Source organism: Pelophylax lessonae (assembly GCF_965119305.1).
Source record: "Pelophylax lessonae genome assembly, chromosome: 4".
Taxonomy (NCBI): Eukaryota; Metazoa; Chordata; class Amphibia; order Anura; family Ranidae; genus Pelophylax; species Pelophylax lessonae.
In genome coordinates, this window is record NC_138771.1 from 97,542,577 (window position 1) to 97,566,798 (window position 24,222).

Sequence of the window (24,222 nt, forward strand, 5' to 3'; positions counted from 1 at the left end):
AATCTAAAATCTCCCCATAAATGCCACAGACAGAAAGAAAAACCTGACAGAAGGTTTTGCTTAGAGTTGGATTTTAGTTTGCTTGATGGAGGTATTGTTTACTGGGATATTAGAATCTTTTCTAATTATGAACAGTCTATTTAATATACTATTGCCTGATATGTTATTACAGTATACAGTAATCCCCCGCTCCATCGCGGTTCAGTTTTTGCGGTCCCGGTAATTCGCGTTTTTTTTTGTAATGTTATTTTACTATATAAATCATTAAAAATGAAATATTTTTGTGTTTTCCATAGCTCTTGCTATGTCTCTTAGTATCTTTTATGTTTTTCAAATGAGTTTCTATTGTTTTAAAAGTGTGTTTAAAGACCTTAAAATGCTTTTACACGTACAGGGACAGTAAAAAAAAACATGCCTACAATGCATTTTAATAGGGTTTTTCTTTTTCGCGGAATTTCACTTTTCGCGGCTGGGTCCGGAACGTAACCCCCGCAATGGAGGGGGGTTTACTGTAATAATTCCACATATTATGAAATTAGACTATTGCTACATTTCTTGATGTCTTAGCACAAACTCAAACATAATGTAATATCCCATTAATATCCCTTTATGGAAGGATAACATGATTTGGTTTTTAGCTGCTCCGGCATATTAACTGTTTAGTGTGAAAGTTGGTCCATACAAGATATGGACTTTAAAAAAAAAAAAACTCACCTAAACAAAGAGCAAGACAAGACCCAAAAAATAAATCTTTGGTTACAGTTTCTTTCCTTATTGTATAAAGCAATTTGTTCAAAAAAATAGGTCATCTAATACTGTTATAATAAAGAGCTAATAGCTAAATACTAAAAGTGGAACTTGGAAGTTTTTGGACATGACTATTTAAAGTCAAAGGTAGTTTGAAATGCAGATTGTATTCATCCTTACTTATCTATTACAATCCCTATTACTACTACTACTTAGCAGTTATGCTGCAAACAAAATAACTTTTTTTTTCTTTTGGAGAAAAAATTTGCTTTCCCTTACAAAGTAAAGGGCAATCTTTGGTATGACATAATTCTCATATCTGGAGACTTTATTAAAGGGTACCTGTTCCATATTCACAGTGGAAGCAGCCAATTAAGGAACTTGATTACAGCTGATACAGCAACTACAAAGCAACAGTTCCATCTCCTCTGCCTGGAGTTCAGACAGTGGGTTCTTTGCCAGATTTGGCCATATAAACCTATAGCCATTCTGAATGAAAGCCTTTACAAGAACGCTTGCACATGGCTGGAATGCAATCTTGTCAACTATTCATTCTATGGTGATTTTTGTATATTGACCACCATTAAGGATGAGCTGTGGTTCAGTTGGAACCCAAAAGGAAGCTGTCAGTGCCAGGGCCAACCAGCTGTGTGGCCTTCTCCGCAGCTGCATATACACAAAGGGGATGCTTGCGGCATAATTAACCTAATATGGCTACATGGCTATATTAGGTCAATGAATTTGACCAAACATGCCATGTGTCCATTATAGATCAATGATATCAACAGCATCCCCTCCACTTTGTGAATATGCTGTTACGGGGCAGGTAATGCCCAGCTTTTTGGGCCGGATCGAACAGGTTTCTTCTGGATTCAGCCGAACATGAGTTCGGTCCAAACCAAGCTCATACCTAATCATGACATACCAAACTAGAGCTTTAGAACTTAAAGTGGCTGCCTGTATATGCAACAGGAACGCTTTAATAATGTATCAAACGAATTAATTGACCTACTTCATCTTCTTTAAAAACCAAGGAGAAAAGCATGATACCCTGTCACATTTTCCCCATATATTCATGAGGTACAGACACACATAAAATACACAATTCCCTGAGTCCAGGAAATTAACAAGAACATCAATTAAAAAAGAGGTAGTATAAATCAGGAATTGTAAAGGCAACAGGCACAATTGGCTCTTGAGTAAACAGCTCTGCAAAGGCTCTCCTGACATTCAGCCAACATTGAATACATCGGCTGACTAGCATGTCACTCTCTATCCCCGAGTGTAAACAAGCATGTAAACGGCAAAGAATCTCAAGCATCAGTCCCAGATAGGCTGTGATTCATTTAAAATATGATTATGTCTATGGGTAAGTATATACAGTATATCATAGTATTCATACCATAAATAGGACTCCATCTTCATTACACATCTCAGTAGCACTGTAGTCTACTTCCATACTTCTACAATTGTGCTGTAACTTACATGACCATAGCCAACCTTCTAAAGAAATCAAACATTTTAAGAGAATTTATAAATGGTTATAAGGGTGGTTGAGGTTCTCCACTAATGTCCTAGGGTTTAAGGCCTCTTGTTTTACTCCTGAGTAATGTCCTGAATAATATTTGAGTAAGGCAGTACTGTTTTACTGAGATACTAGAAGGCACAGCTGTCTGTTTAGATGGCAAATGTTACATAATAATAAGTATTTGTCTAAAACCAACAAGAACATAGAGTAAGTTTAGTTTAACATGCTTGTTTACAGAGGTAGTAGGTATTTTAGGAAGGAAGCCATGCTATAATCGCCCAATTAACAGTACTGTATCCAAAGTCTGACAGAGACCGTTTCTCCGTTTTGCCTTTACAACTCCTTAGGTAAAAACATTCATCACAAAGCATGAAAAATAATAAAAAAAACACATTTAGGAAGTATTTCTGATGAAGGGTAAGGGGAGACATACAAACACAAATATAGGTAAAGCAGCGAAATGGAGTTCATCGTGTGACCAGCTGAGGTAGACATAAATCTAAGGGACTGTTTGACGTCCCTTTACAACAAAGATAAATGGCGTAAAAAACCTGGAGAGTTTCTAATCCATTCACTTTCCAGCAAGCCAACCTTCACAGTCAATAGATTTACTCTACGGAACATTCTGTGGGAGAATTGTGATGTATGGGATGTGAGAAACCAGATTCCACATTCATTTGTTTTAGCTCCGTTCATTGTCCTTCGAACAGACACTAATGTAGGACGCATCTAGCTTTAAAGGAATCGTCATCTCATGTTTTGGGCATGTGGATCTTGTGAGATACCGTGACAAAATGTTCCTCAGCAGCAGACACTGGCCAGTTTTTTTAGTGTTTTGTTAAGACAGGGTCCTTTGCACATTCTTCGCTGTTAAATGAATAAGGTGAGGGCAGAGTGGTGCTGATAACAGAGTACAGATTAATTTCATCATTGGATTCATGCGAGTAACGTCCAGAATCATTGGTCTCCTGGCTTTCCTCGCTGTTCCCAGAATGCTCTGTATCTGCTGCTATGCTCCTTCTTATCTGGAACATGTCTTGGTGGCCTGGTGGGGTGGAGGATGTGTCTTCTCCCAGCAGTACAGTCGTACCAGGTTGGTATAAACAGGTAGCCTTTACAATTCTTGAGTTGGACTGTTGAGGAAAAATATCTGGTTATTGTTGTCACATAAAATATGCAAATACCCAATACCTAACTGCAAGCAAAAAATGTACCTGCTCCAAGTGGTCTTTTTTACGGTCATTGAAAAATAACCATTTTTTCTTTGTGTTTTTTTTCACAACTGGTCCAAAGCCATTAATGATAAGATCTGATCCACCCTAGAGTAAAAACAGGCCTAGCTTTAAATGTCAGTATTTAAAAAGAATGATGAAAAAGATCACTATAATTTGCAATTAGTCAAAAAAAAATTTTCAGCCATTTTCAAATGCATTTGCCAGGCTTTCAACATATTTGATGCTGTCACACCGCTTTACTGAACTTAAAAAATTCATATTGATTTATTAGCTGGAAGGATATGGTAATGTGGGGCAAAAACTATCTTGTAGGCAAAAGGTTTAAAATGATTTATCCCATTAATTTTACCTCGGCATAGTAGTGAGTAAATATACAGTATTTCACAATGAGATAACAGGTGTCAATGTGACTTTTTTGGGAACCCCAAATTTTCCAAAGCTATTTCATTCTCAAGCAAATATACTTTACATCAGAATTAAAAGATTCTTTTTTTTATTAACTAGAGGACCCCATAACCTAATTTTAGAATTCCATTTGGGTTTTACAGCATATATGATATTTAGAACATGGAAAATTTACACATAAGTGTATGAAACATAGTAGGACTACATCTACCATCATTTAGTGTACTTTGGAACAGACACATGCAACTACTTATCTCCAAACCTTCCACTTACCTTTGTATCAAGGTAGGGATCTGCTTCAACAGCAGAGATTAAGGGATCTGCATTCCCTTCTGGCTGATTCACAGTCTTTCGTTGTTGGCTCTCATGAGAAATTAATGCAGCTGCTTGGGGTATCCGGTCATTTTCTTGAGCAAGTTTTGCAATTGTGGCTTTCCTGTATTTAAAAATAAAAATGTATTAATGGCAAAACATCACATTGTACATGCAGACAGCAATGCAGATATCTAGAGAATGTCTTTAGGTTTACAGTATTGGATTGGTGTTTCAAAGAACCTCCTTCCCTTCCTAATGATACACCCACAGTGGCACAATGAGTAACAGGATATCACTAAGGCAATTAGTTTAGGGGTACACTGCAAGTCTTGAAATGCAAATAACTCTTCTACCTCGTCCAATCAGAGAACACCTTCAATTATTTAAAAAACTGAAGGCCTTTTGTGAGTGGTGGCAGTGCCGAGCGAGTAATCCCCTGTGTTCACTATGCAGAAGGGACCCAGAAGACCACGGTGATCACTGTAGTAGTGGCAACTACTATTACCGTATTTTCCAGCGTATAAGACGACTGGGCGTATTAGACGACCCCCCTAATTTTCATCTACCGGTAATACTTATACTTAGGTTACCTTGGAGATAGTATACTCGGCGTATAAGTTAACCCCCAATTTTTGGGGGATTTTTTTGAGGTTCAAAAGTAGTCTTATACGCCAGAAAATACAGTAATTCTCTGGAATCACAGTAGGCCCCACAGGTGTGGAATATGTATATACGGTACTTACATTGACAAGCTGCACCAATGTAACTATGCAATAAAAACTATGCCTAGAGTTCAGCTTTAACATTTAACATCTCCCCTATAAACAATTTACACAAATTCCATAAAGATTAATATATTTGTTTACGTTCTTTTATAATTTTGATCAAATTCTTTAAATTACAACTGTTATTTTCTGTTGAAACACTAGATCATTCCTAAGACAACCATATGTGGGGCCTTAAAACAACAATACATACCATATAACTGCAGGAAAAAGGTAGCCCCACTCCAGGGTAAAACCTGCTATCTTGCAGCAGATCATGTATTACATTTTGATGGCAGCTTTTATGCTGGAATGCAGCTAACTTTTTTCTTTTTACTGGTGAGTCTACGGTTTTGAAAAGGACCACTTGGCAAGCTGGCACCAAGAGCAGGGATTGTGCATCTGAAGCTGTATCCTTTATTTTATACAATACGTACTGTACATGCTGATACCATATGGATAACAGGCAACATTACAGCTTCAGGCTTCCATTTAATAGGCACAGTAAAAACCTCAAGATGTCATTATACAACATACTTTATTTGGTACATATACTGTATACTCCCTAATATTCTGAAATACCAACCTGGCTCTGCCACGATTAATAAGAATAAGCACACATATGAGAATACACGTTAATGCAATGCACACTCCAACAACAATTCCCGTCATTGACTTCTGGTCCAGATGGTAGAAACTGGAATAATCTGCAATATAGAAGCCATTTAGAAAGCCCGTCATTGCCTGTCTTTGTGAAAAAAATCAGAATACGCAAGATCAGCAAAGTGCACATCTGTAAAATGCAGTCCCAGTAATTATAATTACACACACTTAATACAGAAAACATGACAAGTAAGCTAATACCATTGAGCAGATTTATATGCTCACAGGCTCATATTTAACAGCTTAGAACTATAGTTCTCTAGGACTTTCAAGTACAAAATAACAATGGAATAGAAGGTCATGTCCACACAATATCAAGGTGGTCGCCTTTGTACCTATATGTAATTCTGATTAGGTGGTAGAAGATCAATACAAAGACAAACCTGTCACTTACACATAAGAGCACATCAAACCTGGATAAATGGGCAGTGTCTATAAATAAGCGGGGAGAGATGGCTCTATGTCATAGTTATATAGTGATTGTTGCATGGTCGCTGAGCTTCTACTAGACATTAGAGAACTGTCCGCATGCACCATGGACTCCTGACTGGCTCAGAATGGTCATACACAGTTTAAAGTGACACTTTCATAAGAAAGTATGGGGCAGCCATTCCTGGTCCTCTTTTAAAAATACTAGATGCTTGTCACTGTCTGGCTTCAACAATTGTGAAATACAAACCCATCACTAGTACGCTTTAAATTAGTATCAAAAAGTGTCAGAATTCTTTCCCAGAAGCTTGTTCCAGGTTAGAGACTTGGAAAGCATTGAAGCCAAAGTATCAGCATGAGAGCCAGGAAAGATCAGAAATAGTAGCCCCCCCATCCCTTTTTCATTTTAATGTGAACCTCTACGCTAGTGCATTTTGTACACCCAGAAATGGATACATTTTTTGCTGAATATATTTCATGACACGTGTATAACAAAACAAACAGGCACTGTAACATATCTACTGGTAGCTATGCAAATAAACACCAGTGTGTAAAGTGGGTCATGGATGTCTCAACTTCTGGCCGATTCTTACTAAATCAGCTGAAATTCTAGCCTCAAAAAGGACCTGCAAACACCACCTAGGTCAACAAAACTGCTGAGCAAGTTAGAAAATGATTGGCTGCATCCAATTGCCAAATACAATGGTTGATGCTTGGAATTCAGTCACCCATGCTGTTCAGCATATATGGTGGAATCACTTGATTTTCTCTAGTTCAGCTTATGTATAGCTAGCTTTAAAGTGATTCTTCAGTCATTTCTTTAACAATTAAAAGTCAGCAGCTACAAAAACTGTAGCTGCTGACTTTCAATTAACAGACACTTACCTGTCCAAGGGTCCAGCGCCATCCATGGGTAGCCAGCTGTGACTCTGTGCGGCTTCACAGCCGGCTGCCCACTGTGGATGCATGAGCCGCGTTGCGCTTTGTGAATGGTCCAGTAGCCTTTTGGGACCTGTGAAATGTCCCATAAGGTTGTGTGGAGGGAGGGGGAGAAGAACTTCCACTCAGAATTCCAAGGCAATCCAAGTGGAAGTGGGAGCAGGTACGTGTCAGAACTAGGTACATGCTCACCGACCCCCCCCCCCCCCGCGCAGGAAGAGGCCGAACTTACCCTTTGATGATTTTATTAAGAAAATGTCACATTTGCTATAAACAAAACCGTAGCAACCTGGGTGAGCACACAGGCATCCACCTGCTGTGACACTATGTACCACAATAGGATTGGGTTAGTAAAGAAGTTGAGGCTGTTCACTTAGGGCTGAGCCCATCCAACACAACCATATTTCCTCCGCCTAGGCAGTGCATGAATTGCTGTACACTGTTTTACCCATATATACAGTGGCACTATTGTAAACATGAGTACAGCGTAGGGGCATATGCAACAAGTATAACATTTTCTATGATAGACTGTATGCTGTGCGAAAATAATAAAGCACCGCTCCAGGTCAGTCCATGCACTCACTACCCATTCCAGGAAGCCATTGAGGTGCTTGCCAAGCTTGCAACCAAGGAGACTTCAATAGAACAAATGGATGGCTGTACGTTGTAGTAAGGATACTCCATAATACTTTATTGTAGCAAAATCATGATAAAAACATCACAGCACCAGGATCCAGTGAGAAATGTTAAAGCGTTTTACATTCCAAGGTGCTTACTCATAACCAATGAGTATGAGAAGAACCTTTCAGCATGAAACGCGTTAACATTTCTCCCATGATCCTGGTGCTGTGATGTTTTTTTATCATGATAATGCTACAATAAAGTATTCTGGAGTATCTTCAAAACAGTGTGCAACCATCTACTTGTTCAATTGAAGACTGTACACTGTGCCTGGCCTGTCTGAGTGGAGAAAATACGCCGGCAGTTATGCTCAATGGGCACAAATGGTCCATGTGCAAGGGCCCTTAGAAAGTAAATGTGCACTTTGAAAAGTGTGTGTTTACTTTGTAAACTAAATGACAGTAAAAAAGGTTAACCTTTACTAACTTTGAATACCCAATGATGTGCAAGCAAAACTGAACAGAAAATGTAGCTAAAACATAATTAGTTGACTTGAACACACCATATATCATTTACTCAGCTAAGTGAACATTTCATTTGCAAAGTGACCATTCACTTTGCTAAATGCAACGTCTCCACTTATTAGGTAAATCAACTTCTATGTCTGAGATAAAGTGAAACATATAGCCTAAACAGTATTTGGCTTTCCATATCTATTGTAGAACATATTTTGTCTTTGTTTGAGACCTCATTTAATTAGAACTCATTTTTTGTAATGATTTTGGTACAGCAGAAATTACAACTATAAAACAGAGCAGAATTTAGTATTGCTGAATTTGAACTTCTCCCCAAAAACTGCAGTGGATTGCAAATTCCATGATATACGATTTGGACTTGCACTTACACCCACATATAAATCACTGTCATTAATTTGTTTATTTTACGTTTATTACAATGACAGTGTATCTCCTCTGTATACAGTTATTGGTATGCTTGGATAGTCTCGCTCTGTATGGGGTCATTTGTCTCTGCTGTGCAAACTATGGCAAGGGAGAAACAAAAGCATGTCTGGAAGAATTGCTGCTTCCGAGTAAATAATGAAACTGTTTCATTTATTTCCAAACTGACCTTGACTGTTGGCAGAATTAAAATGCTTTGACTTCATGCTGCTGTGTACCATCTCCTTAGGATGGACATCCAACTCCACTGTGTTAGAAAAGGGTCCTTCTCCCACTTCATTGGAAGCCGAGATCTTGATCAGGTATATGTTTCCAGGCAGCAGGTTTTCCAGCAAAGCCATGGTTATCGCTCCTGTAATTTAACATCCAGGTAAATCATACATGCAGAAATGATCAACTAAAATTCAGGTGCACTAAACAGACTTAATTGTAGTAGTGGTGCTCAGTCAGCTGAAAGCTTTCTTCCCTATGACTACTGATACTCAATTCATCAAGCTATAATGACCGCTACTTAACATAACCTATATTTTCAGCACTGAGAGCCAATGAGTGTTGATAACAGCAGTCATGTGTAAGACATGTATTACAGCTCAATTCATTGAAATTTTGGAATGAGAAATGGGTATCTCAAGTCATTCCCTAGAGAGCTGATATAGATACTTAAAGCCCAACTCCAGGAGATTTGAAAATTCCTCACTGCAGTGGCACTGCGCCTGCACTATAAGGGTTACCTACTAGATTAGGTCTAGAGGAGAGAAAAAATCACTTTTACCTACCTGATATCCTCTGCTACCATGGCAGATTGTGCTCCACCATGCTCCAGCGGGAGGCTGTCCCTCAGCCTCATCACATCCATGGCATTGCTGTGGACTATGCATTATGACATCAGCACCTTAGACCACTGGAGCATAGGGTCTAACAGCATGAAGGTAGCAGAAGATTAGGTAAGTAAATCTTCTTTTCTACAACCCCTAGACCGGTGATTGTCAACCTATGAGCTAAAGGGGGGCCTCAAATAGAGACCCTGACATCACCAAAGGGACCAACATTAGGTTCAATACATGTAATGCTTAACAGGACTGTCAGAAACTTCAGACCTAATAGAGGAAATGAGGGCACAGAGTATGGAAATGCTACTTTTTTGGCTGGGGATATGCTGCAGAAGACAATATGAAACCGGGAACATGTTACGTGAGACTAGTAGAAATCAATGCCATTCTCCAAACCAATGTTTTCACTAAGGCCCGAGAGCCGCACATCATGTACCAAAGGGCCACATGTGGCCCTTGGGCCGCATGTTGGGCACCAGGACCCTAGACATTAATGAGAAGTTAACTTTTGCAGTGCAGGCATAGCTCCACTACAAGGGGGTATTTTAAATTTTACTGGAGTTGGGCTTTTAGGGATAAAAAAGAGACACAAATATAAGGTGTCTGGTGCTAATTCCTATGAGTGTTAGAAGTGGCTTAGGAGGTGTTGGGTCTAGTGTACATAAAAGTTTAGTGTGTTATGTCTAAGATACTATGCTCTGCAATAATTAATGTGTTCATAATTCATTTGGTGTCTGCTGGAGCTTTAAAGCTGAAAAAAAATGACTAGACAGGGAATACTTTCTAAGTGCTACCTATAAGTATGTTTGTTTATCTACCACATGGAGGCTAGGTGCTCATTATACAGAGGGCCTCTACTTGCATTTAAGACCCACTTATTAAAGTGCTCAGCATTCCACCCTATTCAGTATTCCAATGTGAAAGCTCTTGTGGCCAATAGAGGCTACCATATTGGATTTTAAACGGTAGGGGTGAATCTTAGCTCTAGGTGGGAGAGGTTAAACTCAAAGCCAAGCAGAAGTCAAAATTACAATGTGCAAATGGGATACGCTTTGTGAGATTTTCTCTAGCTTCCTGTTACAGGAAGTGACATAGAATTTCTCTATTAGGATACAGACATCTATAAAATAGCCTGGCAGGGTTATTCCTACTCCCTAACCCAGTGAATGTTAGCTGAGCTAAATGGGGGCCTTGAATGCAGCACCTGACATCACCAAAGGGCTGCACATAATGTTCAATATATGTAATGTTTGGGAGGACTGTCAGAAACTGCAGTCCTGATAGAAGAAATGAGGTCAGAGAGTGAGGACATACTACATGCTGGGGATATGCTGCAGAAGACAATAGGAAACTGGCAACCAGAGGCTAGTAAAGATCAATGCTATTACCAAAACAAATATTTCCATTACAGACTTCTGAGGTCCAAGGCCTGAACCTCATATACCAAAGGGCCACATGCAGCCCTTGGTCTGTAGGTTGGGCACCAGGACCCTAACCCTTCCTTACTCTATCCATCCAAAACTTAAAGTTCTTAACTGTAAATGTACTGTAATTGCAAAGTTACCACTATGATTGAGCCCCTCCAGGGGGCTAAACATGATAAAGTGATAGAGCGGAAGAGCAGGTTGGAGAGTCTCTGCTGTTTGTCTAAATAAGATTTATTTTAGAAGAAGGAATGCGGTGTGTTCTTATCACATTGGAAGAATATTCTAGGTTTACTTTTACTTGAAATAGTTCATTTGGACCAAGCTTGGGTTGCTGTAATAGAATGTAGTAGCATCAGCTACATACATTTAGGCTACATTCACATCTTGGCATTTACAGGCGTTTTTTCAGGTGTTTTTATGGGTGTTTTTTCAGGCGTTTTTGTGCAGGCGTTTTTAGGTTGACTAGTAACCAATGGAAAAAAATAAAAACGCCTGTAATCTGCCCAAAAAGAAGCTCATGTACTTTTTGAGCGTTGGGCGTTTTGCTTAAAACGTCAAAACGCTCATATGTGAACAGGGGCCATTGAAATGAATAGGATTTGTCTTGTTGGGCATTTTTCGAGCTGATCCTAGAGCAGAAAAACGCCCCAAAAGCACCTACATGTGAACTTAGCCTAAGCGGCGCTGTGTACATGCGACTTCCCCTTTGCTGCCGGATATAAAGAGAGTCAGTCTTAGTGCATCTCTGTCATTTAGGTAGTGAGATGGGCGGATAACATCATGAGCTCCATCTCGGCCAATCAGAGGAAGCCTTGTATTCATTGTTAAAAATACAAGCCTTCCCCTGAATGGCAGAGATATGCTAAGAACAACTCTCTTTATATCCTGCAGCAGAGGAGAAGTCACCCTTACTGCTTACTGTATGTAACTAATGCTACTTCAGTCAATTACAGCAGCGCCAGACCGTTCAAGCATTGAAATAAAAACTTTTATAATAAAAGTGGAATTATCTTTTAGCTCTTTAGGGGTCTAATCATGCCAGATTTTGTACTCATGTAATACTGTAGAGTAATAAGGTTTACTGTGGTAGCTATTGAGTAATTCATTAGCTGCGTAGAATCCCTAGTGTTAGAATGCATATGACAATCATTAATAATTAACTTCTTCTCACTGTCTCACTGTCAGAAAACTGCAGTCTTAATTTACAAGGCAGAGAATTTAAACACTCTTTGTGGTTCATTACAAATGACTGTACTCCTTTATATATGTGAAGAAGCTCATCAGTTATCATCGGAGATGAACATTACACCTCACACGCCACAGAGGTCAGGTTCCAGCAGTGTAAAGTCCGCCAGTAGACCACAGTACCTTTGACGGGTGCTGGTTACATGCATTCTTTTAGAGGAGTTCATTAATAATGAACAGCCGAGTCAGGCAGCTAAATGATATGAAACTCTGTCACCGCTACCTTGCAATTATTACTAAAAGCTACGACAATGACACATGTAAGACGCAGCTCGATGTTTCAAAAACTTTCCATTGAAGCTGTGTTTAAAAAGATAAATCAACCTTTTCCTTCTGACCAATGGTTTCCAATGTGATGTGCATTGCTGAATTGACCAAAACAGTAACAAAATATCAAAGATGCAAGTGAGTGCAACTCGGCCAAAGCCTGCTCAAGGGCTTAGTGACTGTGCTATATAGATAGTTCAAGTGGAACTAACCTCTTTCCATCAACCCTAACTCATTTTAAAAGACAAGTATGGCTTTACATTTTTTTTTCTAGTAATATACTTACCTAGGTGGATGCAGCATCGGCCCATTGCTGCATCTATCCGCCAGCACCTCTACACTGAGAACCCGCCGATCACTCGGTTCTAACAGCTCCCCGAGCAGAGAGCTGCTGCCTGTCAGTCAGCGGCTCTCTGCTCTGCCCCCTCCGCGCTCACTAGAACGCTGGGCTGTGGAGGGGTGGGAGAGGCCGGCTCAGGCTCTCAGCGGGGAGCTGAGAGGCTGAGCCAGGTGTCAGTCCAGGCATGTGGGCAGATCCTGATTTCCAATGTCATGATGACGCGGTGCCTGGACTGACTTCTATGACGTCAGCAGAGAGTGGGCTGAAGACGGGTCACAGGAGTGCAGAACAATCTGCACTCCTGTGATCCATAGGAGATATCCAGCTAAACTAGCTTTGGCTGTACATCTCCTTTAATCATTATTCTGTTAGCCTTAGTAAATTGATAGCAAGGTATTTTTTTTGATTTACTTGTTTTAGGGTGCATTCACACCAGTGAGACTGCGTTGGGCGGCTATTCCAGCTGATCCCCTCTGCAAAATGTTGTGCAGGCAGTGTGCACTAAAACAAAGTACTGCGTGCAGTAATTTTTTCCAGAGCAGTCACCACATGCTGGCCGACAGAGCTTTATGAAATGTCACTGTGTGACATTTCAATAAAATTTATTAAGAAAAAAAAAGTGAACAATGCAATGCGGGTTTGGAACATCAGCACTGCCTTCACTGCAACACACACTTGCTGCTGTGCTGTAACTGTGTGAATCTACCCTTAAACTCTTTTTTTTTTTTTTTTTTTTACTTTTCTTCAGCTGCTTCCGTATTTCTGGCCTTGGCCAAAATGTCATACCTCCCAGAAGTCTCAGCTAAGCACACGCTCCTGCCTGCATGCCTGAGCTAAGGGCAGATGGATTCCAGGAAGTAAATGCTACATGAATCATCTAGTACAAAAAGAAGGACATCACACCTGAACCCAAGGGTAGAGAGGAGGGGGGGGGGGGGGGGTAAGTCGTTGACCAATACCCAAACTTTTTCACCCACACACCAAAGCATTAGCTACAGTGCAGTCCGTTTACTCAATAACCAATCTAAATAAAGGGGGTAGGAGAAGCCAAAGGAGTTCTACTAAAGGTCAACACAGGACAACTGGGTATAGTTGGTGTAGCTATACCCAGTTGTCCTGTGTTGACCTTCAGGAGAACTCAGTTGGCTTCTCCTACCCCCTTTATTTACATGAATCATCTGCCCTTACTTAGGATGACTGCAGCTAGAAATGCTAGGGGGTATTTTTTAAAGTGATTTCTCAACAAAATAAACCATGGGGAGATGAATGGATTGTAAACAAACAAAAAAGAAGGCCGCACCAGCCTAGCGCATTATCCTCAGTAGGCTTTTATTGATAAAATGTTAAAAAGTGGCTACTCACAAACATGCGATGTAAACCAGCATATCAACTCCATCGAACAATGTCCATGATGTAAGAGTCCAATGTCTCGTAAAGGTGAAAGCTAACGCGTTTCGAGGCTGTGCCTCTTCCTCAGAGCCTCTTTTTAACATTTTATCAATAAAAGCCTACTGAGGATAATGTGCTAGGCTGGTGCGCCCTTCTTTTTTGTTTATGTTTACAGTGTTTTGTCGACCACCCCGGTCGTAGAGGGCAGCAAGGCTTAGCCATTTGTGGATGCCAAGATAGAGTCCCGGGATAGAGGCAGCCTGAGAACCTGATTCTGAGCGCAGGAGTAAGGTGCCAAGAATCGTAATTTTCTTTCTGGACATGAATGGATGGATGAGTTTGCTTGAATAGTAAAAATAAATTAAATAGCATTTTCAGTTTAAAAAGTCATATGCAGTTTAGTTCCACTTTAGGGTTGCCAGAACTTGCATGAAAATTTCTGTGTGTATGGCCAGCATAACCTATTGGGAAATAACCAGGGACAGAACGGTGGTTGTCGTGCATAATGCTGCAGTTAATTGAGATAAAGCTATTTTATGATTCAAGGGCTTCATTCTCCAAATGCAATGCACAAGGCTTTTAAACTGTGACCTCCAGCGTCATGCTTTTTGTGCAGCCTGTAGGAATCAAAGAAGTAACGGAAAACTTTATAAAGTGAGAACTGTCCATAGCGCTACTCAAATTGTGTTATGAAGTGTTAGGTGAGCGGAGCACTCTGAGCAGCAGCTGTGTCTTGTCCTTTGTGACATAACCTTTGCTATAATGTGCCTGTGCGTTATAAAGCTGTCATGGGGCTCGGATACTTCACAGACTCTCAGACTATAAAACACTGATCAAAATACCGCTATAGAGACTGCGATTCTTATTGACTTTCAAGGGGAAGTTAGATCTAAGGCTTCCCAGTAAAAGCCTCTACATGAAAAAAAAAGAAACATCTGCAGGAGCCTCCAGGGTGCTTTAGTCAGTGCAAGTCCATTAACTCATTAATGAATTCACCGTTTCAACATTATTGACTGAGGCCAAAAAAAAAAAAGATACATACCAAAAAAATATTTACTAAATGGTGTCAAAAACATCTCTGTATGCTATGTATGAGATATATCTTTACTAATTCATCAATATACTGTATGAATTGTATAAAGTCAGAAGAAGGAACCTAAAGATCCAAAAGACTTACATCTTCAATAGCTAAAAGAGAAGTACTGCTAAAGCTTTTCCTCTTGTGGGTCACAGGAGTGCAGTTGTGCTAAAGCCTGATGTAAAAATTGGAGTAAGGGAGTGCACTAGATGCTCTTAGGGACTATGGAGACCTTATTCACCATCGGTGGTGCTGTCCTCAGTTACATCTCTACTGGACTGGTGTCCTTAATACCATTAATAGAATATTCCAGGTCAACACCCAGGCGGACCCTAAACCATGTATATTAGGTAATCTGAGTGACCTTCCAATTGAGGATGATCCCAAACAGGTGATTGGCAGAGCCCTTTTCTAGGCCCGTAAGCTTATTCTAAGGCACGTGTGTCAAACACAAGGCCCGCGGGCCGAATCCGGCCAATTCATGTGGCCCTCACACCTCTCCTAGAGGTTCAGTAGAGCTCCAGCCCTCCTTTGGGCCTCCCCCAGACCCTTCACTTTCTGCTTCCTAGCTCTGCTCCCAGCTTCTTCCCAGCAGCAACACAAGGTAAGGGGGTGCACTTTGATGTAAGGGGTGGGGGTGGTTGGGGACTCTTGACATCTGATGTAAGTGGGTTGGGATACTCTGGACTTCTAGTATTACAGATACAATTGGCCCTTTGAGGGCAATCATAATGCTGATGCGGCCCTCGATGAAGTTGAGTTTGACACCCCTGTTCTAAGGCATTGGAAGGCGGCTGACCCTCCTACATTGAAAGAATGGACTACACAAATGGGGGATACCCTAAGGTTGGAAAAGTATATTTTCCAACACAGGGGACGTCCTGGCAAGTTTAATAATTATGGTCCCTGTGGTTAGATACCCCTGGGCTTTTCCCAGTCAATTTGGTCCTGGACAGACTACTTCTTTAACATTGTTTTCAATATGGTCAGGAAGGTTTATATACTGCTATGTTGGCCCTACTCTTTAGTACGGTGGGCAGGCTTTGAGGGTAACTTTTCAATGGTGGACTGTGATTTTATGTCAATATGACTATGGTAATGTTTTATCTGGAACCTGCATTGTTTGTTCTGTTTGCTCTTTTTCTTTTCAATAAAACTTCTTAAAGATAAGAAAAAAAAAAAAAGAAAGCCTGTTGTAGGCTAATGTCACAGAGCCGGTCCAGGCTCTAGATGGATTCTGACAATAATGCTGGGATTTGACCGGTAGCTGGCTCAGCCTCTTTGTGCACAGCTGAGAGCCAGAGCCAGCCATACCCGCCTTCTCTACAGCCACTGGCACTCCAGTGAGCACTGAAGGGGCAGAGCAGAGAGCAGTGACTGACAACCCAGTCTCATACTCAGAGCAGAATGAGAACTGAGCAATCAGTGGTGATGTGAATGCTCAGTTCTTGGGCTTAGAGCTGGCAGGGGACATGTATGTTTTTTTTTAAATCCCACATCTCTTTAAGACCCCGTTCACGCGACCATTCTTATTTCAGATGGATCTGAATGGAAATTGAATGGTAATCTATAAACAGGCGGATGTAAATGGACGCACATCTATTTACTTCCAAAAAAATAAAAGACAAAGGACTGCATCCTTTTACAGTTTTTCAGACAAACACATGACAAATTGAAGGTACAGGGATGTAAATGGGGGCATTTTATATGGGGGCATTTTATATGTCCATAGACCTCAAATGGGTGTGTTAAAAGAGGAGTAAGGGTTGAAAAAAAACTATACTCACCAAGTGGAATGCACTGAGAACTGAGCATTCAAACATCACTGATCACTCCCCCTATGCTCTGAGCAGAGAGTGGTGACTGTCAATCTCTGGCTCTCTGCTCTGCCCCTCCAGTGCTCACTGTAGCGCTGGGCTGTGGAGGGGGCAGGAGCAGCTGGCTCAGTCTCCCAGTGGCTCACTAAGACCCGGTTCACACTTCTGCGTGTGCCGGGTTCGCATGTCATGTCGGAGCGCACTGCTCCGACATGACATGCGATCAGCTGTGCGGTGCGAGTTTAGCCATACAGTTTGTATGGCTAAATTCGCACCGCACCCGCAGCAAAGACGCACAGGAGGCATTTTTGCTGCCGCATCAGGATCGGATCGCACAGCGGTTCACACTTGTGCGATCCGATCCTGTGCGAACTGCACGATCGCACTGCGATATGCGATCAAACTGGGGGTGTCGTTAAGATTACATTGACACCCCCAGCGGATCGCATATGGCAGTGTGAACTGCCGGGGGTGCGTGTGCGATGCGGGAACAGGCTGCGAATTCGCAGCCTTCCCGCATCGCAATAGTGTGAACCGAGCCTAAGAGGCTGAGCCACCTGCCAGAGTTTAGCCCGCTGTCGGCTAAAAACGGGTCACAGGAGTGCAGAACAAACTGCACTCCAGTAAATCATAGGAGAAGTACAGCCAAAATAGCTTCGGCCATACTTCTTTAAGCTCTGTTAGGGAAAAAACTGAACAGATGTCACAAAAGTAACACCCATTCTGTTTGGCTTTGATTTAGCAGGGGATCTGTTCATGTGTGACAGGGTCCTTAAAATTAGTCAATAAAGGGAATCACTTAAACGTCAATCCTTCTGCATTATTCAAAGCAGTAAAAGACTCTACTACTGGTAATTCATCAGTCATATATTATTGGAAATATTCATTAACCACTTGCCTACTGGGCACTTTCACCCCCTTCCTGCCCAGGCCAATTTTCAGCTTTAAGCACTCTCACACTTTGAATGACAATTGTACGGTCATGCAACACTGTACCCAAACTACATTTTAATCATTTTTTTTACACAAACAGAGCTTTGATTTGAAAATTTTGAAAAAAAAAGTTTCTTGGTTTATGTCTGGAAATTTTGTAACGGTCATTTTTCGACTTCATTGATGTGTGTTGATGAGGTGGCACTGATAGGCTGCACTTATGAGGTGGCACTTATGGGCACTGATGAGCCAGCATTGAAGGGCACTGATTAGGTGGCACTGATGAGGAGGCACTAATATGCTGCACTGATGGGCACTGAAAGGTGGCACTGATATGCGGCACTGATAGTCAGTACTGATGGGCACTGATAGGTGGCACTGATAGGCGGCACTGGTGGGTACTGATAGGTTGCACTGGTGGGCAGCACTGATGGGCGGAACTGATGGGCACTGACTGGCATCATTAATGGGCACTGATTGGTGTCACTGATGTGCACTGATTGATGTCACTGATGTGCACTGATTGGTGTCACTGATGGGCACTGCTGAGGCTTTACTGTAATCAGTGCCCTGATTACCTATACACATCTCCCCTGTGGAGATCCCGCTGATTGGCTCACCTCGCCACACACTCTGTCAAACGGCACTTCCACATTTACATGTGACTGGCTGTGATTGGACACAGCCGATCACATGGGTAAAGAGCCGCAGGCACACGAGAGCGGCCGCTCTGGGGCACTGTCATATGACGCCGTCCCAGAACGAGAGCTGCACTGCTCTGCTCCGCCGTCATTTGACGGTGGGCGGGTGGGAATTAAACAGGAGCGCTACTGTAATGAATTTCACGCTGCATGTACAATTACCTTTGTCTATTACCTTACAGGTATTAAGAAAATCAGACTAAGACCGGCCATAGACGGTTTGAATCGTTTTGAACTGTGTGTGGGCAGGCTGAATTTACAAAGTTAATCGATCGATCAACCTGGGTACAACAAGCCTGCCGGATTCACTTGTGATTATCGCTAGCAGCTGCTATAGCCGCTAGCAAAAATCATTGTCTCCTCATGGTGGGGTCGGCTTCGCCCCGCCCTCCTCCGCTCAAACCCCCCCCCGCCAGGAGCAGACAACTGCTTTCCTATGGTAGCAGGAAAAAAATTCACACCATCTAGGGCAGTGGTTCTCAACTCCAGTCCATAGGACCCACTAACAGGCCAGATTTTAAGTATTATCTTGGGGAGATGCAGACTAGAGTATTGCAATCACTGAGCAGCAAATTATATCATCCGTGATGTATTATTATTATCATTTGGCTTGCAAACCTGGCCTGTTAGTGGGTCCTGAGGACCGGAGTTGAGAACCACTGACCTATGACCTGCTTAATAGATATAGACAATACTGAAAACATAAAATAGCCTTGAAAACAACGAACACCAAATATGTAACAAAATTTCAGCCTAAAATGATGCAGGTATATTACCGTCACGATGAATATTCTGCCACTTGCCGGCAGCACTTTCTTTACTGGATGCATATAATATTGTGTATCGGGTGACAGATGAATCCATATCCTCCGGGGCTTTCCAAGAAACTAAAGCTGTGTTTTCCTCAATCAATGTCACCTTCACACCTACTGGTGGGCTTCTGGGGGCTGCATCAAGACAGCAATATTCAAAGATGTCATTAGTAAAAGAAAGAGAAAACCAATACTAATAACCTGCATTTTTCATCACAGTATATACATTTTCCCAAACAGATGAAAGTGTTTTGCAGATGCTATTGATGTAACATTCATTTTTCACAGGTCATAGCACCTGAGATGATGTGCAGTATCCTTTTTCCACATGATATTTTATTCTTTAGAAAACACACGTTTTTGTTCAAAATGGCATGTTTCCTATAGGAATCTAAATGCAGATATTTTACCTTCACTTTAAGAGCTATGATTTACTGTATGTGACTTCCAAAATAATTACCTGAATATGCTACAAAGTTTATATAGATATTAAAGTGTAATGATCAATACTACGTATTGGCCATGTATAAGTAATACATTTTTTGGCTTTAGATGACCTTACAGAGAAATGATATCACCTACAATATTGTCCACATTTTGTCATGTTACAACCAAAAACATAAATGTATTTTATTGGGATTTTATGTGATAGACCAACACAAAGTGCCACATAATTGTGAATTGGAAGCAAAATGATAAATGTGGTTTTCAAATTTTTCACAAATAAATATCTGAAAAATGTAGCGTGCATTTGTATTCAGCCCCCTTTACTCTGATACCTCTAACTAAAATCTAAAGGAAACAATTGTCTTCAGGAGTCACCTATTTTGTAAAAAGAGTCCATCATCTCAGTATAAATACAGCTGTTTTGTGAAGCCCTCAAAGGTTTGTTATGGCGCTTTTCCACTGCATGGAACCGTACCGGTTCGGCCCGCTTTTGTGCTTTTCCACTGCGGTACCGCATGGTATAGGGTTGGAACGGTTCGGTACGGTACGGTATAGGTTTGCTTTTCCACTGCATGGAACCGAACGGTACGGTACGGTACGGCCCTGAAAAAACAGTACCTACTCGATTGTGGTTCCAACAGGTACCAAACTGGTACCATATCCCACAATCCTTTGCATGCAGTCACTACTAGCCACTGATTGGTCAGAGAATCACACCCACCCCGTTGTTATCCCACCCACCTAACTTTAGTACTACTTTAGTGGAAAAGCAAACCTATACCGTACCGTACCGAACCGTTCCAACACTATACCATGCGGTACCGCAGTGGAAAAGCAAACCGGGCCAAGCAGGGCCGAGTAGAGCCAAGCCGGTACTAGCCGGTACTTGCAGTGGAAAAGTGCCATTAGAGAACCTTTGTGAACAAACAGCATCATGAAAGTCAAGGAACACACCAGACAGGTCCGGGGTAAAGATGTGGAGAAGTTAAAGCAGGGTTAGGTTATAAAAAAATATCACAAGCTTTGGGAAAATGGTTCAATCCATCATCTGAAAATGGAAAGAGTATGGCACGACTCCAAACCTACCAAGACATGACCATCCACCTAAACTGACAAGCCGGGCAAGGAGAGCATTAATCAGAGAAGCAGCCAAGAGGCCCATGGTAAGTCTGGAGGAGCTGCAATGATCCACAGCTCAGGTGGGAGAATCTATCTGCAGGAAAACTATTAGTTCCACACCTAACTAATCTGACCTTTATGGAAGAGTGGAAGAAGAAGCCATTGTTGAAAGAAAGCCATAAGAAGTCGTGTTTGCAGTTTGTGAGAAGCCATGTGGGGGACACAGAAAACATGTGGAAGCTCTGCTCAGATGAGTCCAAAATTGAACTTTCTGGCCTAAAAGCAAAATGCTATGTGTGGCGGAAAACTGACACTGCACATCACCCTGAACACACCATCTGTGAAACACGGTGGTGGCAGCATCATGTTGTGCGGATGCTTTTCTTCAGCAGGGACAGGGAAGATAATCAGAGTTGATGGGAAGATGGATGGAGCCAAATACAGGGCAATCTTACAAGAAAACCTGTTAGAGTCCGCAAAAGACTTGAGATTGGGGCGGAGGTTCACCTTCCAGCAAGATAACTACAACGACCCTAAACATACAGCTAGAGCTACAACGGAATGGTTTAGATCAAAGCATATTCATGTGTAGAATAGCCCAGTCAAAGTCCAGACCTAAATTCAATTCAGAATCTGTGGCAAGACTTGAAAATTGCTGTTTACAGACGCTCTCCATCCAGTCTGACAGAGCTTTAGCTATTTTGCAAAGAAGAATGGGCAAAAATGTCACTCTCTAGATGTGTAAAACTGGTAGAGACATCCCCAAAAAGACTTGCAGCTGTAATTGCAGCAAAAGGTCATTCTACAAAGTATTGACTCTGGGGGGTGAATACAAATGCACGCCACCCTTTTTACATATTTATTTGTAAAAAAATGTAAAAACCATTTATAATTTTCCTTCCATTTCACAATTTAGTTCCACTTTGTATTGGTCTATCACATAAAATCCCAATAAAGTACATTTACCTTTTTTTGGTTGTAACATGACAAAATGTGGAAAATTTCAAGGGGTGTGAATACTTTTTCAAGGCACTGTATATTATGGTTTTATTGCTGTGTCCCCCACAGGGGAGGTTTACCCTCTCTGTATGTTCAATTCACCAAAGAATATCTCATGAGATAATTGAATCACGTGACGCATTTTCTCATGATACCCTCATGAGTTATTTACCTTACAAACCAAAAACATGAGCTAAATAACTCATAAAATGGGGTTCAAGTCAATTCACTAAGGAAATAATTAAATAAATGCAGAGTTAATTAAGTAGTGGTCCAAGCATGCGGTATTTAGCCATTTGCTACCCAAGCCAATTCTAACACTGCTCTCCTTCATGTAAAAATCATAATTTTTTCCTAGAAAATTACTCAGAACCCCCAAACATTATATGTTTTTCTTAGCAGAGACCCTAGGGAATAAAATGATGGTTGTTGCAACTTTTTATGTCACACGGTATTTGGGGGGAAAATACAGTTTTATGAATTTAAAAAAAGCAAAACAATAAAAAGTTAGCCCAATTTTTTTGTATAATGTGAAAGTTGATGTTACGCTGAGTAATAGATACCTAACATGTCACGCTTCAAAACTGCACACACTTGTGGAATGGCGCCGAACTTCGGTACTTAGAAATCTCCATAGGAGAAGTTTTAAAATTATTTACAGGTTACCTGTTTAGAGTTACAGAGGAGGTCTTGCGCTAGAATTATTGCCTCGCTCTAACATTCACAGTGATACCTCACATGTGTGGTTTGAATGGCGTGTACATATGCGGGCACGACGTACGTATGCGTTCGCTTCTGCGCAATGCTTTCCCTTTACTTTTTTTTTTTTTAATTACTTTTACTCCTATTACAAGGAATGTAAACACCCCTTGTAATAGGAATAGGGCTTCACAGCAGTATAAGTTTCAGTAGCAGTATAAGTGCCCAGATCTCACCTCTAGGCTGGAAAGCCTGAGATAAAAAAAACAAAAACAAAAAGACGATCTCTGCTTTACAGCCAAGAAATGGCAGTGATTAGATCTGCCGAGCCAAGACGTGACATCATAACGTCGTCCCTGGCCTCCGAAGGTCATAGAGATGACCGGGGACCATCTGGTCCTCAGTCAGCTCTATGGTAAACGGCCGTCATCGGCTGCTTCATTCTTGGATCGGCGCTCACGTGACCGGCCTCCTCTCTCAAGCTGACAGCAAAGCGGGCTGGGCTGAGAAACCACTGCTGATGTCAGCCAGGAGGAGGAGAGAAGAGGAGGAGAGAGGCGGCCAGTCACGTGAGCGCCGATCAGCGCTCTGAAATCAGGTACACAGCGGCATTTAAAAAATAAATAAATAAATGCACTGTGGACATTATTTAACATAGCAGAGGGGATTGTTGCAAAGTTGTTGAATTTGGAGAGCAGCAGGAGGGGAGGATTGTGGAATGGTCAGGGAGGGGACAGGGGAAGAGCAGAGAGGAGGGGGGAGAGGATGGGACAGAAAGGCAGAGGAGAGCTGTGGATGACAGAGGCACATAAACTGACCACAGTGTCAGGGCTCAGCAGCCATGATATACCCTGGTCAGTTTACAGAGGGGAGGGCAGAACCAGGCAGGATCAGCCAGGTATTTCAGGTGATATGGGGGGAGGGGCAAATTACACAGCACAAGCACTGTGCCTGTATAACATGCTTTAAGGGAATAGGATTCAATTTTTTTTTAGGCCCCTTTCACACTTTTGCGTCCTACAAGTCGTGCAATTTTTGTTGCGCAATTTTGTTGCGATTTCGACTGGACTTGAAGCAATGCCTATGTCTATGGACCTCAAAACGCATTAAAAATCGTCCCAAAGTAGTGCAGGGACTACTTTGAAGCCGTCGTGACTTGAAGTCGTACAGATATGAACGGTACTCATTGGAAATCATGGAGTACGACTTGTCATGCAACTTTGCAGTCCCAAGTCACAGGACAAGTTGCACAAGTGTTAAAAGGCCTTAGGGTAACAAACACTTTAAGAGTAAAATAACTTTTTGTGAATTGATCCCTGTATGTGTTCTGACCGGGGGGACTGTCCCCGGGGAATCCCCCCGCCATCCGCCAGAACACACATGCGGGTCGGATTCTGGTTTTCCAGCATGCCCATTCAATAGAAGCAAGTCGCAAGACAGACCTGGGCCGAAAGTCAGCCGATTCCTGCTGAGCCGGTGGATTTTGGCTGATTTTCGGCCTGTGTTTACAAGGC

General features: G+C 41.6%; 1 protein-coding gene across 1 annotated transcript in view; it reads right to left on the reverse strand.

Annotated features, from left to right (window-relative positions):
* Nucleotides 1-3,040: 3,040 nt before the first annotated feature.
* The window catches only part of PRTG (protogenin), a 190,024-nt gene continuing 168,842 nt past the window's right edge, over nucleotides 3,041-24,222 (reverse strand). The window contains exons 15-20 of the mRNA XM_082255973.1: nucleotides 19,409-19,579; nucleotides 8,775-8,957; nucleotides 5,581-5,701; nucleotides 4,189-4,351; nucleotides 3,490-3,594; nucleotides 3,041-3,408 (exon numbers count right to left, since the gene is read on the reverse strand). Coding sequence (XP_082112099.1) covers nucleotides 3,103-3,408; nucleotides 3,490-3,594; nucleotides 4,189-4,351; nucleotides 5,581-5,701; nucleotides 8,775-8,957; nucleotides 19,409-19,579 — 1,049 coding nt within the window. The 3' untranslated portion in view covers nucleotides 3,041-3,102. The remainder of the gene's footprint in view (nucleotides 3,409-3,489; nucleotides 3,595-4,188; nucleotides 4,352-5,580; nucleotides 5,702-8,774; nucleotides 8,958-19,408; nucleotides 19,580-24,222) is intronic.